At 37.5% G+C, this 26,467-nt stretch overlaps 1 protein-coding gene across 1 annotated transcript in view; it reads right to left on the bottom strand.

Moving 5' to 3' along the window:
- The window catches only part of ARID4B (AT rich interactive domain 4B (RBP1-like)), a 92,566-nt gene extending 66,498 nt beyond the window's left edge, over positions 1–26,068 (bottom strand). The window contains 2 exon segments of the mRNA XM_010562644.1: positions 25,786–25,847; positions 26,044–26,068. Of these exon segments, the coding sequence (XP_010560946.1) occupies positions 25,786–25,791 (6 nt within the window). The 5' untranslated portion in view covers positions 25,792–25,847; positions 26,044–26,068.
- Between the last annotated feature and the right edge of the window lie 399 nt (positions 26,069–26,467).

Here is a 26,467-nt window from a genome sequence, read left to right as displayed (position 1 = left end):
CCGCCGCCTTCGCCCAGCTCCGCCGCCGCCGGGACCTGAAATCCCTGGGAGCCGTGGCTGCGGGTCTGCAGCTCCTCCGGAACAGCACCAAAACGCCTAGGATGCGGTGTGTCATCCTGCATCGACAGCCAAAAACCCACCGCAACAACTCCCGGCCTTCTCCTGGGTGAGCAAGAAGGGATAAAAAGAAAAGGGCTTCCTGCCGTTTTGCACCTCCCTTTAGGAAATCCAGACTAATAATGGGCAACCGCCATGCTGCTGCTACTACTACTACGTAATTTCGTTTTATTAATGGAAATAGGAGGAATAGTTTCTTTGCTATCACAATTCACGACTGCTGTGGATGGACGGGATTTTCTATATGCAGCACAGGCTGCCGCAGCTGAAAAGCTGGTTTACCACTTAAATAAGGAGCAGTCTCTAAGTGACCAGTCAGCAATTTCCACCAATTCAGTGGCTGAATTTTCTTTGGCAGGCAAAGCGGGCTGCTGGAAGGGTTCCACTCCAGCCTTCGAGCTGATTATACTTGGAAGGACTGATAAATGGCTAGATGCCCACAACATAAAACAACCTGCACATCTTCTGAATCTGGACATTTACATGGGTATTAATAGTTCTGGTCTTTCAAGGCCGAGGGAGGAAACACACAGACCCCTCCAGAGCACTTTGGAATAAACATTTTAATATTGCAATCTAAAATGGTAGCATCATGCTTTTACATACCTTTTAAGGCTGTTAAAGAGGTCAGTTTTCCAGTTTTTCTAGACATTTAGATATTTTCCATCTACGTGGGATGAAATCATCCTCACACCTCCTCTTTCAACTGTGCTGCATTACTATATTCAAATTCCTTTGTAAAGTCTGTCATTGCCATACAGCAGCTGATAAAATTGCTTTACATTGTCCTTTGCCTATAAGCACGTCTAATACAGTGCGTGTGAATATATTATTTCTGTCTCCTAATCTGTATTCCTCTGCACCACACACAGGATGTTCCAAGTAAACCACATGAAAACAAGATTAAGTGTTCAATCTAGAAACATAGCAGACATGCTTAGTAGGAAAGCCTGCAGGACTGCTTTCAGATTAACAGGCAAAGAGAAAACTGGGTCTGTACCTTCCCTTTGTCTATCATATATACAAAGTTTGAAAAGCCAGGATTTCAGCTTGTATTAAACATCTAAAAGGCAGCATTTATCTACTCTGCAAGACTCCCGAGTCAAGAAACTAGTGAAACATTTTCAAGAAGCAAAAAACCCAAACACACAAAACTCCAATCCCACAACTACTGAAAATAAGGGACCGGTTTTAGTTTTTAGTTTTCAGATGGAAATTTAACATGTTTATTTTCAATAACCAGTGTTCAGAAAAAGCTTATTAAAGATTCAAGACCCTCTCTCCCCCCACCAGGCATCCAAATTAAAAAAGAAACATCATAAGGCTCAACATCTAGGTTTTTCTTCTCATTCACATTAAGCAAGATGAACAGTGGCAAAACTTTTTTATGCTGTCAACAGTAATTTGAAGTTATCTTCCCAAAGGAAATGTTTTCTCATGGTTTCAGCATCTTCCATAATTTAAGATGGAGGCAACCAGTTTGCAAGAGGAAGCATCACATACATACTCGACTATTCCAATTACAGTCATCCCCAGTCCCACAGTGGGAAAACCTACCAATAATAACCCACTACTTCAACCCAAAACCCAGCCAGATCCTTAAGTCTTATAATGAAGGGCAAAAGTTTCACATAGCCAGTAACTTAAACTCCCATTCCATCCTGCAGAATTAGCAGCCACCCCAAAGTCATTCAACAGGGTTTCAGAAACTTTGGGGCAATGAAGGCTTGAAAAGACTCAGTTTTCAAAAATAGGATTTTTTTTAAAACAGGGGTAAATCCAACATCTCCTAGGCAAGTTCTGAAGAACTGCTTTCATGAAAACAGGTGAAAAAACGCAGAAAGAAACCATTAAAAAACTTTCTTCCCAATTACTAAGATATTTAACTTAAATAAAGATTATTACCTTAAATATTTTCAAACTGCAGTAAGTTGCACCCAATAGCAGCGATCTGCCCACACACTGCAGAATCAATCTCTTAATAAACAAAACTACTGAGTGTAATTTAGAGTACAAGATTTTGCTTATAGCTCAACCTGCCATGGTTAGGAAGACACTCAACTTCACAGTAATAGCAGACATCTTCAGGAAAGAACTATTACTATAGCACATTTAATATACTCAATTTGGCAGATAATATATTTATAGTTGATTTCATATAACTCATGTATTTTCAGAGCAACAAAGATGAGAAACTTCTAAAACCTTTCTACAAACCTTATGTTACTGAGGCACATAACTCCTCGGACACAAACGCAATATCTGAAACAAAGATTGAAGCCCAGAAGATAAAAAACTCCTTTAAAAGAGTAAATCCACTGGCCCATCTTCCACCTCCCAGAAATGAGAACACTGCAACAGGAAACAGGAAGAATTTTTCTGGAAACTTGCAAACTACAACATAGAATGAAGGGCAGTGATGTTTTTCATATGAAAAGGCTATTACATGAAAGGCCAAGAGTAAGAGTGTGCTTTAGGCAAATTTTCTTCTGGCTGAAAATCAGACTTTGGCTTGATTTTTCGGTTCTGTTACTGTTGTACATTTCAGAGAAAGGCAAAACCAGTAATTTTGAAATTTCTGAAGGAAAATGGTTCAAAGTTATCAACATTTTGCCCACAAATCAAAATTACAGTAGGAACATCATGATCAAACTGAACATTTCTAAATTAAAAAAAAAGGGGGAGGGTTTGTAATGAAACCTATTTAAAGATTCAATTTAAAATCTACAGGAAGTTTCAAGTAACATTTCACCAGTCTTGTAAGCAAACATTATACAGTATATAATTGTGGCAAAAAGGTTTTTTTCCCTTTTCTCTCTCTCTCCCCTGCTCCCCCCGCCTCAAGTTCGAAGTTACCAGAACCTAGCACACCCATGTCTGGAAGTACTAAACCAACTTCTGACAGCTTTAGCGTTCTCTACAAGTGCAAAGGGGATATTTTCTTTATTTCAAATTATTCAGTTAGATCAGTTCAATGCCTAGCTTAAAGTCCTTAAAAACTTGAAAAGGTGCAAAAGCTGATCTTCTTCTCTGAATAAAAATGAGCTATGTGGAAAAGATTTACAGGTTCTAAGGTCACGCAGGACCAAGTGACCCAAAACAAGAGGTTCAATTCAGTAACCACAGGTAATATTTCCTTTATTTAATGCATCTGTTTTAAATGCAAAATGGATTTTCATTATTTTTACTTGTCTGTATAAAGTTGAATTTGTATGAACTAATGTCATGATTTAACCCCAGCTGGTAACTAAGCACCATGCAGCCACTCACTCACTTTCCCCCCAGCCAGTGGGATGGGGGAGAGAACTGGGGCAAGAAAAGTAAAACTCGTGGGTTGAAATAAGAACAGTTTAATAGGACAGAAAGGAAGAAACTAATAATGATAATAACAATAATAAAATTACACGACTAATAAAAGGATTGGAATATACAAAACAAGTGACACACAATGCAATTGCTCACCACTTACCAACTGATGCCCAGTTAGTTCCCGAGCAGCAACCCCCCCCCAGGCCATCACTCCCAGCTTTATATGCTGAGCATGACATCATATGGTCTGGAATATCCCTTGGTCATTTGGGGTCAGCTGTCCTGGCTGTGTACTGTCCCAAATTCTTGTGCACCCCCAGCCTACTCACTGGTGGGGTGGGGTGGGGTGAGAAGCAGAAAAGGCCTTGACTCTGCATAAGCACTGCTCAGCAGCAAGGAAAACATCCCTGTGTTACCAACACTGTTTTCAACACAAATCCAAAACATAGCCCCATACTAGCTCCTGTGAAGAAAATTAACTCTATCCCAGTCAAAACCAGCACAATTAGTAATCCCATTACTTTTGGGGGGTTCTTCTGGGGAACTACGCTAAACTGATGGACAGAATTACAAAAGTATTTTAATTTTACTCAGAAAATGAGAAAGATTTCAAATTAAAATATTTAAAAGTCAGTCTATCCTAATAATTGTCAAAGAGCAACTTGATTCTCCATCCAGAAGTTTACTGAGTGGTATCATTTCCAAACATTCAAACTGTAATCACCTCATTTCCTATTCAAAACAGAAAATCCAGAAAGGTGACTATGCTTAAAAAAAAATACAGTATGTAGATTTTTTTTTTTTCCCCCTACCACACTGAATAAAACCCACTGAATTCTGATTCTGTTCCTAATTTGGTCACAGACTTCCTGCACAACAATGCAACCCAGCAGGCATGTACCAAATTTCAAGTTGCAGAATGGGGCTAATGCATATCTTACTCAAAGGCGAGTAGGCATTTCTCTAGCACTTTCAGACCTAAGAATAGAAACCCATATTCTTTCTATCACTATAGCATATCACTCTATAAAATGTTTTATTTAATCAAAAACTCCAGAACTGCTGATCTAAAAATAATGCTAATTCTTTACAATTCCTTCTGTAGGTCTCTTCTCTTGTTCTGTATTGCTGAAAGACCACATGAAGGAAAGATATTTTGAATGCCTGCTCCCACAATATCCCCTTGAATATAAAATCTTTTTCAAAGTACATCATTGCTATAGCTACCAGGTTGCAATTTTTCTGTAAGGTTTAACCAAATATTCAAATTATTTAGCATTAGAGTTTAGTACTACAAATAGTGCAACTTCATTAATTTTGGTCAGACTTCTTTTGTATGTTCCAAGTGAAGTCTGAACATTAAGTTTCTACATATGTAGAGATAAAAAAGTAACAATTAACTTGAAATAATGAGCTTCTCAATGAAGACTTCTCTTTTAGTCACAGATATCTGAAAGATGTCTTTCAGATTTCACATCTTTAGTGCAAGAACCAAAAAGCATTCAAGTATGAAGAATTTCAAGACAAAAAAGGAAGCAAATCAATAACGTGTTATTAGAAGGTAAAATAATTTAGTAAAAAGGACGTCCTTAGTACCTGTTTTGCACTTGAAAATAAGTTAGATTAAATCTTTCCCTTGACAAACACTCTTTTTCCAACTAAAAGCTTCAGGTAATGCTTAGGAGCATTATTTAAATTACTAGGTCTGGATAACTTGCCTCAGTTTTAAAAATGTGCCACAATTCTGTCTAGAGATGCTGCTTATGTTATGAAAAACTTGGGATGTTTCAAAGCACTGAAAAGAATGATATGATAATGATATGCTTGTGTTACAAATGGATTGGAACAAAGATTATTTGATAGTTTAATCAAACAAACCAGTCCAGGCTGTTCCTGAGCAAAATAATGAAGTGACTAATATAGCATTATGTGAAGTCTGAAAAATCAAGTCAATGAAATCTCAAAGAGAAAAACAACCCACTGTTTTTAAAACAATTTGATAATTTTTTGGCAGTATTTCTAGTTCCAGTCAAAGATAATTTAATGATTGTTTACTTTTTAATAAGTTAGTTCTAAAAAAATTCAGCATAACAGTATACAGAACAGGAAAACCTATGCATGTGAAAGGAACTGTTTGTATTCTACAGAAAATCTGTTCTAGATAACTGATAAAAATACTGTCATTTTGCTTGACAGAAGAATATAGTACTTTAGATACTAAAACTGATAGCAAGAACAAGAATGGTGAATAGAAATAAAAATCAGATCATTATCTTAGAATGTTGGGGTTTCTTCCACTGAAATTGTAGCATATTAAGCTTCTGTTTTAAAAGTATTTTCCACTGTGTAAATTTCAGAAGCAAATTCATACCAAGTTGAAAAACTGAACCTTAAAAAAAAACAAAACACCAAAGCAAACCATAAACCATGACTGCCTTTTCTACAAATACAAAAGAAAATGTCTTGCCTTGGTTTATTTCTGTACTTAGTACAACACTTTCTAAACTAATTATTGGTAAGGAAAAGGGGGGAGGATTTATTTTTATTCCTAGATTAGAACAGAAACAGAAAGCTGAAGGGATGACGTTCTAATTCAAAATCCCGCAGCAGAATGAGATTTCTCAAATGTTGACCCAACTCAATTCACTAACTACAGCTATGTTTTTCTTAGTCTTATAATGTTTAAACATGTATTGATAAAATTCTATTTTGAAATTTTAATCATTTATTTTTAAGATGTTATTTTGTATATTTGTATGAAATCATGACTGTAGCTGATCTGTAACTTAATATAAAGGACTTTTTTTAATATCACAGTAAAATATAACAGAATAACACATTAAATTACATCATTACTCTGGTAAAAAAAAAAAAATCATGTAGCCTTTGGATTTGGTTTTTGCCACTGTTGCTAACTAGGAGAACGATGGGGGAGTACCAAAAGTAACATCAAAGCTACATGCAGCTGTCCACAAATATGAAACAAAACAATGTAAATATGAAACAAAGTGAAATTACAGCATTTTTCTTATTAAGAATCAATCCCTTCTAAAGACAGATAATTTAGTAAATTAAACACCACCAATCTACACATCAAAGCTATGCACAAATCCAAGCATTCAGGAGCTAAGAACACGTGCACTGTAGTTCTACAGACAAAATATGTTTGTAGCAGATAGCCAACTGTACACAAGAGTCTGCCGAAAGCACAGCAGTATAAAATGTCTAACACCATCCAGCAACACAAGAAATTTTAGACAGGAGAGGGGATTTTTAACTCTGCCACGCTCCCTCAACTGCTGCCCAGTCATTCAGTGTAGAACTGCTGGCCAGGGACAAGACATTCAGAAAGAACTACGAAAATTAGTTTAGAAAATACCTACAAAGAGACTGAAATAACTTAAAGTAACCACTTTATTGAAGATTCAATTAGGATGGATGAGATTCCTGGGATAAACAAACAAAAACTTAATTACACATAAAAGGTTATCAAGGCCATTCCTCTTAGTAGGATCATTTTAGCTGTATTATTCATAACAAATGTCTGTCATATGTATTCTTTAATTCAGGAGTGAATATTCCACACTGCCTGCACACAACATTCCAGTGCTTACAGAGTTTTTCATGATACCTCATCTAAATATTCCTTGCTGCTGTTATTGTCTTATCAATACTGCACATGGACACCTGTGTGCTTCTGCTTTGCAGCTTTCAAGAGATACAACTCCTTAGAGTAATCTCTAAAAGTAAAAAAAACCAAAACCCCAAGTTATTGTGTAAATTTTACCTCTGAGGCCATATTTTTAAGACACCCTGTATTTCTAATTGCTTTCCTCTAGAGTTTAATTTAATTACATCACATATTTCTTCAAGTTGGTGCCCAAAAATGGACACAGGTATGGCCTAATTGATTGCAAGAGAAGCAAACAGATTATTTCACACAATTTTCAAATAATACTTCAACATTCCAGCATGACATTTGCCTTTTTGGCACAACTATGACATTGCCTCATGTTTCATTTATTTTTTGGCTCTTTTTCCCCAAGAACTGCCCCCCAGGGGAGGAGGAAATAGCATGCAGCATGTTCCATTTTCAATAGCAGCTAACTGTTAATGTGGCACATACCATACCATGAAACTCTAGCAAGTGTGCTGACTGTTGATGGCTCCCCAGCTTAGCCTGTTGGCTGTCTTCAATCCCAGACACTAAAACCTTAGATTAAAAGGCAGCTAGTGCAAAGTTTTCGATTCTGTCCTGGGAATCTTGGCTTATTGAATAAAGCACCCATCTCACTCCTCCAGATGATCTGGACTACTGCAAATCTGTGACACAAACCACCTCAAAGGAAATGGGATGCCTGAACGAGTCATAGGTGCTTGCAGACAGGTCCTGTGCTAACCATCCAACAGATTCTACCGTACTTCATAAAGCACTCTTACCTGACTAATTCTCTTTCTGCCCAGCAGACAGAAGAACATCCAGTCCCACATGCCTGCACATTCATAATACAAAGGAGACTTCTGCAGTGCCATCACTCGTACTGACAAGTATAGCAAACACCCACAGGTTAGCTAGCTACAGTCCTTCACCAGATTTGGCCTACAGTGTCAGACTAAAGTGCTCGTTCATTGCATAGGAAAGAAGCAATATTGCCAAGATGTTGTAATCTTGCAGTCTAGGGCATTAAAAAAATCCCCTGGCTTCAGGATGAACAGAGCTTTTAGGTTTAAAAAAAAAAGGATGTTAATATTCTGTGTAACTAGTTACTTGAAGAGATCGTAAGGGTTGAAATAAATATTCCATCTCTTTGAGGCTTTAAGTCAACAGTCTTACTAAATACACATTAAAGGAATGATCAAGCAAAAGTCAAAGCAGTAGTTCAGACTAAGCCTAATCTGGCTATAGGTATTCACACTCAAATTCTGAATCAACAAGAGCTCCCACAATGAAAACAAAATATTGTGATAAAGGCAGCTACAGAACAGGAAAGACTTCTGAAGAGTTATCTGTGCTTTTCAAGATTCTGTGAATTACCCCGTATACTAAATAGCCAATAGAAGCGATCAGGAAAACCACTCTTTCCTTTTCCAGCAAAAGAAATACCAGCTTTACCACTTCTGATATGTGCTGATGTGTGTCAAAACTCAGTCTTCCACCCCCAGGCACTTGTGTGATGTCTCAGACAGGAAGTATGCACATGGTTTCATCTCTGGTTAGAGCTCAACTTACTTATCATAATACTAATTTTAAAAACACACTGTACACAACTCCGCTTGGCAACAATCTGTTCACTTCTTTAGTTTTAAAAGCTCAACTGTTGCAGTCAGTCCCCACTTCCTCTCGACAAATTATCTAGGCCGAAGCTGGCTGCCTTGTCCTCATATTCATTGCTCTGAAATCCTGCAATCTTGTGGCTATTACAGCTGTGGTTTTTTTAGCCTCAAAGGCATCCCATTATAATGGATTAGAGTTTCATAATGCATTTTTCTTAGTACTTACAAAAAGACCTGGTAACATAGATTGTAGTTAATACAGTTGCTTATTAGATTTCTGAAATGGCAATATTCATAATGCTTTATCTGTTAAAAGGAACAGATGGAATAGGGCCTTTATTTAAATGCAGGAGGGGAAGAGGAGAAATGGGGGCTATTAAAATCAGATACCTTTTTCTTTAAAGTGAGAAATGACTAACATAGTTTCTGCTGTACTTGCAACCCAAAATACATAACTACCTGTATAAGAATCAAAATACAAATGTCTTGAGTAGAACTGTATGAGCTAACAAAACAAACAGCAAGAAGCAAAGCATCACAACAGCCCTGAAGGCTCCAAAACTGACAGGAAGCTCTAAAAAAGTAAGTGCTTTAAGACCTAACCAGTACAAAAGTAAGTATATGGCTTCTTTATGCTAGAAATTTAATCCAGCAGAACTGTTCTGAACACAAGTCACACTTGTTTATTCCTGGTAGCTTTGAATGATGATCGGATGCAGTTTTGATCATTGTGCAAAGTTAGAAAACCAGTCTAGTAAAAAGGGTTGAACCAATTAAATCCTTTACGAATAAAGCCAGGAATGCTAGGATAAATATTCTAAATATTCTATTCTGCCTACCTGCAGAAAACAAAAAAACATAGCCATCAAAAATAAATCAAATAAAATGGGTTTAAACTACCAAAGTTGGTGACAGACACTACCTACTGCCAACAGTAGTTCTGCATTTCTGAAACTGGGAGGGGGAGGCGTGTGCTGCTACAGGATCACCAACAGTTAAATAGATAATGTGTTCTTTCATGTTTCTTTCATGAGTTGAATTAACAACTTACAAGTGTAGAAGAGGAAGGCCTTGGCACTCCAAACTCATATCTACAGGAATGATACCTGCATAGCAGCCACCACTACCGCAGCAGTTCCATGCAAGTCACATCAACTTACGAGTGTAAAAAAGGAAGGCCTTGGCGCTCCAAACTCGAATCTACATGAATGATGCCTCTCCCTGTCCATCCTCCCTTTTACATCAGTTCTGGTACACCCTTGATTAAAGGCTAAAGTGTTTCAACTCACCAATTCAATAAATAGCTGTTTGCTTCTTTTTACTTTTGCTGAACTTGTTTTCTTCCACTTTAGTGAGTTAAGTAATTTCAATGTAAGATCAAACACCAGAGTTAACAAAGTAGAAGAGGAGAAATCAATGGGTAAACTGGCAGTCTGCCTCAGACTACAACATGAAGTAGCACTCCATAATCATTGTTTAGAATTTGCAAGGTTCTTGCAAAAAAATACAGAAATTTCAAAAACTAGAAAATATTCCTCTTCCCTTACCCACCATCTCATGTGTGTATGTGATAGCATTTTCTATATTTACCTTTTCATTGCACACTCTAGATTTCTAGCTCCTTTTTTTCCAAATTCTAAAAATTAAATGTATGAAGCCCCTAGTTGGATGAGGAGGATGACATTTACCACACTACTTGGGGTTTTTTTAATTTTTTTTTTTAATAACTAGGTAATCAAGCTATCTCTTCTTCAAATGATCCTCTAAACTGGGTTTCATCCCTGAATGCAGGTCAGAGATCTGGGCATCTAACGAACAGCTTTCAGTCCAACAACTCCACTAAATCCCTGAAGTGGCCTTAAACTGGCTGAAAGCACTTCAGTACTGGAGTATATGCAAGGTCAAATGCAAGTTTTTATTCAAAGTCTAATCTACTCGGATAGCACTCAAAAAAACAGTTTATGTTAAGTTTTATATCTACTGCACACTATTTGCAAACAAAGCAGGTATTAGCTTTTCCAGCAAAACATTTTTTCGTATTAAAAAATATTGATTCAGCTGAGCATTCTGTCGGAATAGACTGAGTGTTGATTTTTATAGGAAACTAGCAAAGCACCATTACCACTATATTACAGAACCAAACAAAATAGTTTGGGTTCTTTTATTAATCTTTTTTTGTAAAATAAGAAGTCCAATCCTAAACCAAGAACTAATTTCAAGATGAACTTCAAAAATTTCAGAATTTCCCATAAAATAGAAACTGTGGGGATAGTCCTGTCAAAAATAACTAGTTTGGCTTGACATTCCAGGAAGTGTGACATTTAGTGACTGGACTACAGAGAACTTGTACCAAGACGACAACCCAGTGTTCAGACAATCTTTAAAAGGCCTTCAAGGAGCAGAGATCTACAGCAGAACAAGAAAACTGTCCAGAACCATACAGCTGGACAAACAAGATTCCTCAGAACAAGTCACTACTTTGCACAGGAAAGGATAAACCTTAACTCCATCAAGTTTAACAGCAATGGCAGACACTAAAGCGCAGAGGATCCAGAAAACCTGTGTTTCAGGTTACATCCATAATGGCAAAGAGATCAAAATATGAGAAGACATATTCTTTCAATAGTCTCATGGTCTTGTGTGGATTTAACCTGGTGAGCTCATTAGCACCATTTGACACAGTACATGCACTCAAAGACACACTACAGTTACAGGAATATGGCTATGTAGACTTCCTCCCCCCTTCACACAGCCTGACATTGCTATTAAAAAAAAATTCAACTAAAAGAAGGCTAAATATCACTACAAAGATAATTTCAGTCAATTACACCTCTGGCATCTAGTTTCTTCCGCAAAATTCAGACTTGGTGGAGAAATAGTCATCTAAGTCCCCATTTCAGTCTATATTAAATTAAAAGCATATAGCACAAAGATATCTTACCTACAGAAAAAGTTCTGTTCTCTCCACCAACTTGCCTTTTCCTTTTCTCCTGCTTTTCCAATAGGTTGTTTTCATCTCACATAAAAGCGTAAGCCTCAGATTCACTAAGATCCAAACACAAGTAACAGAACCTGAAGATGCACTTCAGAACAGTCAAACCAGGCTCTCCTTCACTTTCCAGGGACTTACTCTGCAGAACTGTCCTCAAGTTTCTCCGCTGGCTTCAGCAGATTTAGCATACACAGACCAACAGTCTTTCTTCCTTTCTAGCTCAGTGCCAGCAGTAACTTTTAAGATTCTCATTTTGCAAACCAGCCAAACTCAAACATTTTTCATTTGTTTTGGGTTTTGGACGATCTTTGAATTCACCTAGATATAAACTAATCCCTAGACTTTTCCTTAGGTTTTAGTGTAAGCAAATCCTTATTTGGAACATTTTGGCAGATCTTCACTTCTGGTCTAAACTAGCCTTTTATTCCTAGTCAGTAGCCTGCTATTCTTTAGTCTCCAGGGTAAAACATTACACAAGACCTAACAAAACACGTCTCATTTGGATAAAACAACTAATACAGTTAGAGTGCAATATTTTGGCTTAAAAGTAGTTAGCCCTTATATTTGGCTTTCCTGGAATTCCCTATGCCACAATTATGCATTTGAAACAGCTAATATAACAGACTAAAACTGGAATGAAATTCAAAGGCAAGCTAGCCAACAAACTGAACCTTTTAAAGAACTGTAGATAATTTCTAGATATTAAAATATACACATATGGGGGGGCTATATAAATAAATGTTACCCTGACCACTATTACTTTTGCAGCATAAACTTCGGAAAGTAGAGAGTAAAATATCATGCTTTATAGGTATATCTATACTGGTCTCTTTGCAATGTATCTGGCATGATACATTCTAGATCTATTTTTCAGTGTCCTGCAGATTATCTTTTCCTACGTTTTTTCCCTTTTACACTTAGCAAATACTGATTTTTCTCTCCAAGCTTCCTATGAAGAGGATTCTTCTTCCTAATAAGCAATTATTTAGCATTACATTAGTTAAGATACAAATAGCATACAGTAACTATACACATGCAAAACATCAGTAGTACCTTCGGCTTAGTCCAGCAGAGGCTATCGTTTTATGATGCCTGGAGTAGTCTTACCATCCTTGAACTGCCTGTAAGTCCTATGACAATATAAATATATATCTGCATAATATCTTTCTGGATAGATATATAGATAGATAGATATAACTTTATAGAAAGATATTACATCTTTCAAAATAGTCAAACAATTCTTCAGCTTCCTCTCCCAGTAAAAAAAAGGGGAGGGGAATAAAAAACCAAAAAAACCCAACAAGCTTGCTTATCTTAATTGTATCTTCAGATCTCCTTAGAAGCAGGCTACAGAACCCACAGCACCTGCAGATCACTGTTCAAAAACCACTGAATTAAAGACACTCACAAGACAGCTTTTGGAGTCAGACACAAGCAAGGTTAAAGAGAATTGAAGTATTAGCATGACTATACACATACTTGCACTATGCAGAAGCATCCAAGACTCTGAAACAGATTCAAAAGTTTAGTCTGTCACTACTATAAAATGGTCGGTTAAATCTACAGAAAGCTCCCAGTCAATAAGAGCAGACAGTAAATCAGTTAAGACTGTAGCTATATAATCCACATAACCAATTATCTGAGCCTGGGAGAGGAAAGAACATTTTCTGTTAAATCTACTGGTGTTTTCTTACCAGCACCTATTGGGCCACTGTTGACACATGATACATCCACATCCTTGCAGAATAAAGATGCCTTAACTAAGCTGGACACTGGATAGCTAGGGCAGCACAGAAATTAGTACAGTGAGTAATTTATCTGAAAAAAACTATGGTAAATTATAACTCATGCTGAGCTTTGTACTCTGACAAGCGAATTACTTCCATATTAGCACAGGTATCTCTGCACAACATTGCACTGTAAACTTCCAAAGAGAAGTACCAAGTAAGTGAACCTGAAGTAATCCCAACAAAAATCGCTATGCTGCTTTCCCAAATCATAGCACAAGGCAACACACACCACAAATCAACTTCTGGTTGAGCTACTGTGGGTGATGTTAAATTTGAAGAGCCTTGCTGTGGCAGAATATTCTATTGAATAAACTTTGTTTTCACTAATGTAATATTCTGCCAGAAAAATATAGACAATTATTTTTCACAGTGCGCTTTTCTTTCAGACAGACAGTTCCTTGAACTGTTAAGTAAATTGTAACTCCCTCCCCCACCCCCCAAGTTGTGAAAAGCCAACAGCTTATCTGCATATCCCACTTTCCCCAGACTAATAGAGAGAAAGGCCAGGACTATGTCTTCTGAAGGAAGATGTACGTAACTCACTACAATTTTACATGGTTAAAAAAAAGAAAAAACAAACACATTACGACTGAAATCTTAAGTCCATAATTTTAATTTTTGCTCTTTTTTTCCCCATAAAAACTACAGTGTTCTTTAAGAATATTCTTCTATGAGCTAGTTTTACAAGTTTCCTAACTTGTAGGAACACAGTTCATAACTTGTAGAAATCTAACAAATATAAGCACACATACAAACTCCTCTCCCATCTCAACACATTTTCTGAGAATACTACTGACCAAATATTCCTGCGTAGTCAGTAGCAAGGGTATTACAAGAAAACTGATCATTTCTCTTTTTTTATCCCTCTCCACAACAGCACTAGTCTTCCAGAGTTCTTCTCTACCTAAATGTAAGAGTTCAGTATTTAAGCTTTAGGTTTGTGAAAGGAAGTTTTGGGAAAAAAGCTAAATATAATCAATATGGCAATTATCCAAACCAGAGATGGAAGCTTTTCCTGTTCAACTAAGTTCAACTATTTGAATACCCTTTCAAGAATTTTCCATCAGAAAATACCCATAGCAAACCAAGAATGCAAGCATTAGAAGTAACACAGATATTAAGAAAAGAAAAATAAGCAGCTGAAGATGAGTTTAAGAGGAGATTGTCAAGTGCTGCATAATTATGAATAGTTTTAACGTATTTTAGATATGCACTACACAGAAAGTAAAAGTGCTACCGTAGTCCTATAGGGAATAAGAACAATATACAAGCAGCTAGTATTCAGCCAGGTTACCTTTCAAAAGTTAAGAAATGAAAGGACCTAAATTACTTGTTTCATACCTTTTATCCAATTTAACTACCCAGAATGCTTCAACTTCTTTGGCTACTCATCGCTGCACCTGTTTCCAAAACATCTTCAGCTGGCTTAGCCTGTGACTAATGGCAGCCATTTCCAGGGAGTGGCTATTTAAGGAAAGATCCTTGCTCTGATTCCACAAAACTCTTCCAACATATTAAAAAACAGAAAGTAAAATTTTTGAAGTTGCACAGGTGATATGAGATTCTATTCACTGCTTTCAAGTGTGCTGAAACTATTCTGTAAAGCCCAGTTTTTTTCTTAAAAGTTTTTAAGCCTCTTATACTAAAACCTTCATTTTTTTAGCCTCTTTTCAAAAAGTAACATTTAGGATTACTAAAGTGAAAGAGAAGAAGTCTATCCAAGTTTTACTTGATAGTCTTCTATGCATCAACAATTCTACTGTTACTTTCCACATGAAACCTCGTTCTGTTCTCAAAAGTTCAACAACACCTCCCAAGAGGTCTTCAGTACCCAAGACAATGCAGCATTCTCACAACGCCTGTCAATAAAATATCAGTGCCTCTGTCAAATCAGCAGGTTACAGTATCAACTACATACAAAATTCTAATTAATTATAGTTTTATAATCAATATTTTTTTCCCTAAGCCTAAGAAGATAATTGAAGAGAAATTCTGAAATACACAGCTTAAAGAATAAACGTAATCTTCCAATACTACCATATGACTGATCAGCCCACTGTAATATTTGCTTTCGTAGAAATATTGTGCATCACCACTGCTAGAAGCAGAATACCCAGCTAGAGTTCACACTGGCCTTTCAAAGCAATTGATGTGTGCCCACATACTCGTTCGTGTACTTGGCTGGAATGTTGTTTCAGTGGGCACAAAAGCTGTATTAAGAGAAACTGCCAGACAAAAGAAAATATGTTGCAGTTCATTTAAGACTAAGGAGTTTTCCTGTAGTCTCTTTTGCAGATGGCATTTAAGTATTGCAGTCTATTTTTTTCTTCCCAAGTTTAATTCTGAGCAAGCATAGTAATGATATCCAGCTACAGCAGTAAGATAGCGAAGTTCTGGAACTGTATCTGGAAATGTCTGGAATCAAGCACCTGAAGGATTGTTTTTTTGGTTTGGGGTTTGGTTTTGGTTTGTTTGGTTTGGGGGGGGGGGGGTCTTTTTGTTTGTTTTTAGATGTGTATTTCTATGAAGATCATAAAAGCTGATTTGCTTCCGCAAAATTCCAACTAAGTAAATACAATATACACATCTAGAGAAACTTGATCAGGCCAGCTTAAGTATCATGACTGATTTTTATTCCACATAATAGATGCTGTGTTTGATATTTATTGTCAAACCATAATTAAGATTTTATTATAACATTTCAAATGTTCAATTAAGTGCTGTTGAACAACAAGTTATTCCAGTCAGAAACAGGTAGGATTGCTCTCTATTTTAATGCAAAATAGAGTAAGTATAATTTTACTGAACTGAAATCAGTGCTACTGAAGAGATATAAATTACAACATTCCACTCATTTAAACCTGACCTACTACCACTTGAGTTGCTATCTAGATACTACAGATGCCATGCACATTACCAGTGAAAAAAGTCTGTCATAGCAGGACATACATCCATCTCTCTTACCATTGATATACTATTATTATGCTGTCATCAACAGAGGATTTTTCTTACTATGTAGAATGTAACAAAAGCAGCTCATTCACTTTACTTGCCTCTAAAAACCTTAATCACCCTACACTGTAAGTGTACATATAAACATATACTCTGTATTATCTGAGAAAAGTCAATGTATGAAATAAGAGATTTATTTTAATACAGTGAAATATGTTTATCTTATCATTCCAAACATTTTGGCTAGCATCAGGCAAAGTAAACTGAAATCAGAATATCTGCTCAACAGCCAAAGAATTACCAACAAAGAAAAACTGAATTACTGCAAACAGACATCTAATATACATACTAATATTTTCTGGAACTTAATGTTAAATTATTCCAAGGAATGCAGTTAAAACAGCAGCCTCAGCAGCCCAATTCCAAAATGGATCAAGAATAACGGAATATATTTGAAGTGTGACTCTTTGCAGGTTCCAGCCCATATATCCAATACTCTCCATCAACAGGTAACATTATCTTTTGTACTACTTGATTTTTAGGAATGTAAAAGCTGCATTAGTAATCTGTAAGTAAAGGAATGAATCCAAGCTTTAATGTCTTTTAAATTGTCCAACATTGCAGGAAAATAGGCATGAAATTCTGCAAAGAAGACAAAGACACTGCACAGTTACCCAAATCATGTTCTATGGGTAAATGTATGTGGATTGTCATTATAAAGTTCTGGAAGAGCACCTCAGAATAAAACTGCATTCACAAAATGGAAGTTACTTCAAGTTGAATTATTGTCTCCATTTTTGTCTCTGTTTCAGGCAGTAAGGTATTGGTACATATCATACCCTAATTTTTAAACTCTAGGGCAGTCTTACTTATGCTAAAGTACTACACCATCTCCCTTGATGCACATCGAGCATGACAACTTTCTAAAGAAATTCAAGTGGAAATTTATAAAATTACTGCTATGTTTTCAAAAATGCTTTTATATTTATGGAAGCACAAAGATTAAGAATTATATGTATTTTATTTCTAAGTTTAGTGATGTAATTTGAAGTAACATTAATTTAATATTACAGCAACATCTGTCTTTCAATAAGAAGTGCAGCAAAAGAAGTTAAAAAGGGAAAACGCATATTCCATTAGAAATTCCTGAATTCTGAAATGCTGGTATAACATGTACTCATTTCCAAAATGTCTCAACCCCTTATTATTTCTCCCAGGAAAAGAAGTTACATTAACCTAAGTGTCACAGCATTAACAAAAAGATTAAGCTAACACTCTTTCACTTAAACACTCGTACAGGATATTGGAAAGTCTATCTTCCACCACTATAAATTAATTTAAAGCATTCTTTGTGATCTTAGAAGAATGTATTCTACATTTATCTTTAAGAAAACATGAATTATTTTACATGTACAAATAAGAGATTTAGCACTTGCAATCTGCTGTTGAGAGGATAGCTGAAAATCTGAAGAAAAAAGTTGTCACAGTGGATCAGGTTGCCCTGCCACAAACGGAAACACTTTCTTCAGATCAGAAAAGAATGTGAGAAAAACAAACAAAAAAATTACTCCCTATTACATTACTTATTACCAGCTGAAACCTTGCATCAGATACACCTGGTTCTGAATTTTGCTGAAGTCAAATCCCATTTCCCTGCCCTTAGAAGGACGGTGTAAACAATGAAAAATAATGTAAGAAGGACTTCTAAGAGGGAAAAGGGAAAGGATCCCAGACAAAGGCTCAGTGAGAACCCCAGTTCTTGGAAAGGAAGGTAACAAGTGTCATCCAAACTTTTGCATTAAGTTTCTGGTAATAAGCAGAAAGTGTTGTACATCTTACTCTACCACCTCCAGCTGGCATTAACTCCTGACTGTCACTGGGTCTCCACTAATCTACGCATAAATATTTGGGCCTTCTTAACATACAAAGAATTGAAAGCTTGACTTCTATTCCCTTTGATTTCCTTACCAGAGTGATGCAATTTCTCCCCAATTTATCGTTTCTGACTGTTTTAATTTGGAATAAAGGTAGCACAATTGCTTAATTCTTCCACCCATTGGTAAAAACACCTATTGTCAGAATGTATACATAACTATTTGTTACATGAAGATTGTCACCTTTACAGCACAGAAATCTAGTATTTATAAATATTCTTCTCCAGAAAACTATAACACCAACTGTTTCTCTAGTTTGGGGGGAAAAAGACATTGTCTTGGTGTTCTTTCAAAGCATTGAAAAAGAACTTGGGGGAGGTGAGGAAGCAAAGCGTATGTTGGTCTCCTTAAAAAATACTTCGAATACTTTCTTTTTTGAGTCTAATACCACGTCTTCTTTAAAACCTCTCCATCTTTTGAACTTGAAATCAATGTTTATCATACCAAAAATTAAATTTTGTCACCTTCAAGTCACAGCATCAATTCCATTTAATCTTTACACTCAACACCACCTAGAAAACATGGACTTCAAACCTATAGAAAAGTGCAGCGTTCTGGCTAGCAGTCAAGCCTAGAAAAACCTCTATGGCAATTTCACCTGCAGACAGTTTACAAAATGTTTAGCCTAATGACTGCAAACTGCTAACTTGGCAGAGGGATGGGGAAGAACGCATGTTCACAAGCAGTTTAAACCAATCCAAATCAGTCTCAGTGTACTTCTGGTTTCCTCTCCTTTCTTCCTCCACCCCAATCATAGGGATCAGCCAAGTCAAGGACTGGCTGCAACTGAAGAGTATATATATCTGATCGTTGTTGAGTTAATTTCAGTTTGATTCGGTCCACCTTGGGACCACACAAATGGACTGCTGGCACAAAACACAACAAGAAAAAAACAGCCAGGAGTGGAAGAAAGAGACAAGACTGCATTCTTCCATGACCATACAAACTTGATTTGACAGACTACTTATGAAACCAAATCCCTTTGCTGTAGGTTGTTGGGGGACAAACCAACAGATTAAACAATGAGAAGAACAGCAAACTCACTCTTGTGCCCAAGAACGGTGTTATTCACCAGTCAGTCCAGCCTGAGTGATCTGCTCTGCAACAGAGCTCTATAGATGTTTGCATTCATGCTTAGCTTAAATGACAACTGATGAATGCTGTCTCCAAATAGCGCGCTCTTTAAGGTGGTCTGCAGGCGTCACCATCAAAGACTACATAATTTGGGAGCTCTGGATACTTAAAAGGTCTTTTCCTTGGCGTACTGACCACCCTCTTCACTCCAGAGCACATACAGACTCAAAGACAACAGCAATGGGAGCAAGTAACTCCAGGTTAACTGGTGATGACTACTGCTTTTGCTCACAGTAAGGAAAATACCTTCTCACAGTTAGGTACTACAGTGTTTCTGCTTAGCTCATAAAAAAATCTTCTTCATAGTGCTCCCCACAGGTTCAGGAAACCCCAAAATAGTACTCCGCATTCAATTAATTAATATACACTCACTCAGGAAGTCACTGTCACACAGTGGTTGCACATAATGCAGGCAGGTCACCTGAGTCCTAGTTTTCTACAGGTAACTCAGCAACACCCTCCACCACCCTGCTCTGACAGTCTCACAGCTGCCTTTCCAGAGCTTGCTTACAAACACTTCTTGCTAAACAGGTCATGACTGCTTTATATGCTGCCTTCCAAGCCAACCGGAAAAAAAAAAAAAAAAAAGCACAATAGTGCTTTATTCAATTTCTTCCCTGGTTCAAACTAATCTTCAGAAGGAAAATAGATGTCTTGTCAAGTACAGAATATCAAAGCGGCTTGCTGTCTTTTCCATAGTTGAATTCCCTGAAATATGCTCTCATCTGGTCATCCCATGTCAACAAAAAAAAAAAAAAAACACAAAAAAAACCCAAAGCCAACCACCCAGATTTCTGACTTTCTATCAAAACCTTTTAAAATAATTATTCTAACACTTATTAAGTCACTAACATTTAGTTTATGCATAAGGCTAAACAATTTTTCTTCGTTCCCTGGAGGCCTTCTGAAATCTTCTAGAAGTCTTTAAAAATCCATTCCATGCACACAGAAGCAAATATCCAGTAAGTGGTAGTAAGCACAGTAACTGGACAACTAAATCGGAAAGGCAGAAAAGAAGTATTTGTTACTGAAGCACATCAACTAAAAAGCAAGCAGCATACAAGCCCTGACTTACAACATTTCTCAGCTGTGACCCAAATCATACTTAAGGCAAAACAGTTCAAGATCCACGTTTATTCCGATCTGTACATTTCTGTAAAAACAGCTGAAGTGCCTACTGTAGTAAGTAGAACAGCAGAGAACCTACTATTGCATTTCACACCAGGTTAACTACTTTCAAGTTAAGGATGAACTGATAATTAATCTAGCATTTGGCTGGCTCTGTATCACACAAAGATACCAAGTAAATTTAAGCTCTAGGTATTTCTATAAAATGTTACTTTTTCAAATGAGGAAACCTCAGTCTCCCTTTATTTTTAGTCTTCAGCCTATTACAAAAGCATATCTTTCTAAGGAAAATGTGTGTATCTGTAGGACTTAAAAATTTGAAATCAATTTGCGATAACAGTATAATTTCCACCTTTCTCAAAGTTAGCCCCTTTTTTTCAGTTTATGTGACCAGCGAAGCAGTCAGATTAAGTATTTGACAGTGACTGTAAAGCTTAATGCCTCAAAACGATTGCATTTTGTTTTGAAAGGCTTCTCAACTACAATGCAGAGTTTCTTTGAAAACACAGACACACAACGTGTATCACAGCATGCTTCTGCACTACATGTATACTTGTTTCCGATTACAAAGTGAACTGAATAACCATCTCACAGTGTTCTAGTGAAGCTATGCATATTCATTATTTTGTCTACTAACATTTTTCTTAGACAGTATCCTGATACAATAGTCATGCTGCTGTAAGAGCACTGATCCAAAAACCCTTCACCAACTTTGAAGATAATAATACAGGCAACTTAACTTTTCTAATGCTCATAGTTTATTACAACTGTAGTCTTCTCAGCCTAACACAGCCTTTTTTCCACTAGGTGGTCTAATTAACTTTGAGTTCTTATCAACACACTCAGCTACTGAACAGTCACATACTAAACATGCAGATTTAACTTCAAGACTTCCATGTTGTTTAGCCACTGTAAAATATACTAAGATTGGCATTTCAAAAGTGCAAATAACCAATTTCAAAATAACATAGATTATTCCAACATGACTTGTAATTGCTTGGTGCAAGTGGTGTTTGCTTTCCTTTCTACATAATTATGCAAGCATGAGGAAGTCAATAACTGCCTCTGATCACTTGTTCAAACTGGAACATCAGGACAGAATTTAAGAAAATAATTTTTCATAATGCAAAAACAAATGACAGGGGAAAACCACCTCTTAAGACTTACCTGTTCTCCTACCTCCAGCACAAAAAATACTCTAATGGTATTCTTCCTTTATAAATCTCCATTCCTGCTGTAATTCAAATAGTTAACCAGAAAGTGAAAGGTCACTACATTCCATGACTGGTTTCCAGCCTGCATAAGAGCAATAGGACTTTCAGCTGACTTGTGCTCAAAGTTGGAAATTAGTGACTGAAAAGTTTACCAGATATTTCACTTTTGTCCTCTGCCATACTGGCAGAGAATACGAGCAACAGGCTGACTGGCTTTAAAGGAAAGCAGTTAGAGCATCAGTATGCACTAGTGATCTCTGTGAAGAGCTAGAGAGGTCACTAGGAAAGACTACTGAAACCAAAATGTAAATTCAGGATGAATTAAAAACAGAATAAAAATCCAGCATAAACTGTACACACAGCTTCCTTAATTTGTTAGCGTGGCAGCTTTGAGCAAGCACTCAGGAACATCTAGGGCTACCAAACAGAAATATCTACAACCATTAAATATTTTGTATTTTATGGACTGAAAAGCTTTAACATACAAATAGTGTCACAACATTTAAACAAGCATTTTAGATCACTTAATTCACAGTGCATTGCTCTAGCTTCTGGGACATCCACTATTTTTATCTCCAGTCAGCAGTGAACTTTCTAACTACAGTGGGTATACTACCCTCATTCACATATTTAAATAGCAAGCAAATGCCACGATACATATTCAAAATCTCAGAGGCTATTTACAATAGTTCTTGGTACAAATCATTGGTGAAACCGAATTTGTGTTTCTTTTTTTCTTTAAAAGCAGAGACTCTGCTTTCCTGGAGTTTATTTCCCAGCTTTGGGGAAAAAAATAAAAACAAGCTATAATAATGTTTTTATATATATTGCTACCTACTTAGTAGGTAGTAATTTGATGGCATGCAATTAGTTTTTAAATAATCAAACAGATTCTACATGCTTTCAAAGCATACTTAATGTGAAAATACCTTATGCAGAAGCTGCCCAAGTTAAACAAAAAAACTTCACTGCAACATACGAATTGTCGTAGCCATTATCTATACAACTGTATTAACTACTATCAGAGGTCATTCAACACAGGAAAAGCCTGATTTAGTAGAACATCACAATAACAAACACAATTATGTTAAGACTTGAATACTTCTTGTACAACATATTTCAAGATATTTCAAGACTGCCTTCAAGTGGTCTTTGCAGTCCACGGGAGGACTACTTAATAGGCTAAAGTTACTAATTTATACAAGGGACTTTATTTACTTGGATTAAGTTGGGTTACTGCTGGGAGAACAATTACATCAACAGCTTTGGAGGTGGTAATCTCTTAGCAGGCAGCACACCTCTCTTGTCTGAGAGGGTTCCGAAATGCAAGAGCATGAGTGACTTACAGCTTTCTATCAATACGCCTTGGCACTCTTCCTAAATATACCTCACTGTGTTTTACAAAGAATGATAAACATTCTATCCATACTACACAGATGGGAAAAATGAGTCAGTAAAGCTAAATGAGTTGTTCAAGTTCACCCAGAGAGACAAAGATACTGACAAGGAATCCAGTTCTAATGCTCTGTGCACCGGAATACACAACCCTCTGCACATGAAAGAATGACCAAGGCATAAATCAAAAACAGAGGCCTCAATCATGCAGTCAGCAGCAAGTCTGCAGTCAGCAGACTCAAAGTAAGACTAGGCCTTAAAGCATTAAATTCTCTACATGCTGAAGTGTCCTTGAGGCATACTCTTTCAATAACTTACAAAATAAATGCACACAGATATACAGTCATATTTAAACAGTATCTTGATCTAGTATAGTCAATGTTACCTTGTGGTGATACGATCAGAAAGCTAATAATTCTCTTAAGCACTCTCCCTTACTGCTTCTTATTGGACTAACTTGTATCCTTGTAAGCTTAGAAAATAAATTACAAATTTAAGCCAGGCAGAAAGACTGATGCACTGTATTACTCCTAAAATCTTAAAAAAACAGTCTTGGTTAGACTGTTGAATCTTAGAAATTTCTTTTGAGCTACAATTCTGTTAAAAGTTTCACTGTAATAACTAAAGCATCAGTGCAATGACTTACAGATTAACCTCACTTAACATTACAGGGCACAGTAAATAAAGCACTGGGGAGTTACCTCAAGCATATGTAAGTTTAACCCTACACACATACAAATTGCAAAAACTGCAGACTTAAACTTAGCATTTGAACACCCTGACAGAATTAATCCAGATTTTAAAAGTAAATAAAAATGCAATAGTAGCACAAACCTTTTTTTTTTAATATGGCTCTATTAACAGGTTTCTGTATTTGCTACTTGAAATTTAAGCATTTTTTATATGTTCAATTCAGGCTGAAGTGCGTCTCTATCACTATTTCACAGAACACTTTGTATTCCACTTGTGATTCGACCTCCTCATCCTCCCAACTGTCTATCTACATATTTATATGGCTCTATAACCACAGTATCTGAACCTAATCTCTATGGTAACTGTAAGATTTGTTTACATGGAAAAAGAATATTAGAAATGTATGCAAATTTAGCTGTCATTTAAATAAGTGGTTTTCCTTCTGGGGGAAAAAAGCTCCCTATACTGCCTCCTATTTCTCTTGCTTCCATCTCCTGTATCCCCACCAGGCAATGAGCCACATTTGGAAAGCTCCATATCATACTACTTCAACAGCCTGTTGTTGTAAATTCATAAATAGGTTACTTTTAATGAGAAAGATGTGTGCAGTATTTTAGATCTTAACACTTGTTAAAGAAAGATCAGAGGGAGGGCAATTAAAACATCATTTTTTTAAAAGATACTGTCATTAAGTCACCAAAGTAAAAAAAACATGCTAAACCTTTAACAGCTGTACAAAAAGACTTAGTTTGCTGCTCAGCAATTCAGATCAATCTAGAAATTAAAACAGTCCATATCATTTACCATTTCCAGCAGTGAATATAGTACTAGGTACACATTTTACATAATACTCATTCACGGACAGTAGGCACAACTCTGATAGTGCAAGAGCCCGCATACAGACTGCTCTTTTTTATTAATAAATACCAAAGAGATGATGTATCACAGGTTTGTAACAATTATTTTTTATAAGATTTACGGTATTTTGAAATGAGATTTACTGCAGCCCAGCAGGAGTGAGAGCTGAATTACATGGGGGTCATGGTAACATAAACAGCTGTTTGAGCGAGACATATCAGCAAAATGATTAAAAAAAAATAACAAACCCAATTGTTAAAAACTACTTTTAGGTACACTGATCTTTACCACACGCAGAAGAAATCATTCTATTCCACCAATCCGATTTTTTTTCTATAAAACTTGCATAACACATTGAAAATAAATAGTCTAGAAAGGCCTAAGAGAAGAAAAATGATTGACAATGAGGTATGTGAATACTATACAGCACTGAGAAGAAAATTAGAACCTGTTTGAAAATCTTTCTGTACCTTACAGCAATCACTTCACTGCAGAGAATCTCTTACATGCACCTTCCCTGATCATATCAAGATTATTCATTCAACAAAACTCCTATTAACAAATAGAAAGTAAGTAAATCTACCGTGTACCCTCTATTCAAGTAAACGCGGTTGTATAGCCAGCATTTCCCCTGCAACGTTACTTTCTCAAGCAGGGCGACTGTCCCCTGCTCCTCCATGAAGCAAGCTCAGCCCAGGCAGCCATGTCCTTATTCTCCTACAAACAATGTTTCTGAAGGAGAACAACCCCCCCACTCAGCGAACTTAACAGTTTTTCCCCCAGCGTAACGCGGCGGAGCAAAGCCTGCCCCACCATCGGCAAATGAGCTAAGGCACCGAAACACAGCAGCGGGGGCGAAGCAGCCCGCAGTCTGGATCTGCACCAGCACCGAGCCTCGCACCGGGGTCGGGACAGATGGACTGACAGATAGGACAGCATTTCTTCGTGCAACCCTCCCTTCCTTCCCCTCCCAGGCACACAGGCGAGTGTTTTACCTTCATGATGAGCTCAGGCTGCGGTAAAAGCCTCGATAGGGGCTGAGCGGCCGAGGCTGGACCTGGAATTTAAAACAAAGCGCTAAGGCACCGCACCAGCCGATCGCACCGAGCGGGGGGAGGGGAGGGAGGGATCGGGGTGGGGGCGCCGGGCTCCTCCCGAAACTCCCCCTTTCCTTCCCCGGATCCCCCCTTTCTCCCCGGTTAACCCCCTCCTCTCTTTCCTCGGCCGCTGCTTCCCCTCCAGCTCCCACACACCGCGGCTTCCCCTACACTCGCTGCCATTGACGCCATTTCTGTCAGAGGAGGAGAAACTTGCCACAACAACAACCCACCCCCAGCCTCCTCGGCTGCCGCGGGGCGGGGGGGGGGAGAGAGGCGTCCCCGGCTGCCTCCCCGGGGCGCTGCGCCCCCCTCCCCAGGCGCCAAGCGGCGGGAGGGGACCCGCGGGGGTCCCAGCCCTGGGTCCACTCCCCCTCCCCACTTTACCGCGGGGAGCCGGAGAGAGAGAAGAGGGAGAGAGGAGGAAGGGAGGCTCTTCCTCCATTGTAGAAGGAAGAGTGCCTGTGTGCGCGGCGGGGGAGCGGGTGTCGGTAGCAGCCCCCCCCGACACACACACACACACACACACACGCTTTTTTGTAGGGGCTGCGGCTCCGGATCGCGGCGGCTCCTCCTCTCC

The sequence above is a fragment of the Haliaeetus leucocephalus genome, unplaced genomic scaffold (genome assembly GCF_000737465.1).
Source record: "Haliaeetus leucocephalus isolate CR32 unplaced genomic scaffold, Haliaeetus_leucocephalus-4.0 Scaffold162, whole genome shotgun sequence".
NCBI classification, from domain to species: Eukaryota; Metazoa; Chordata; class Aves; order Accipitriformes; family Accipitridae; genus Haliaeetus; species Haliaeetus leucocephalus.
The sequence above is the reverse complement of the archived record's forward strand: the minus strand, read 5'-3'. Positions and strand labels throughout refer to the sequence as shown.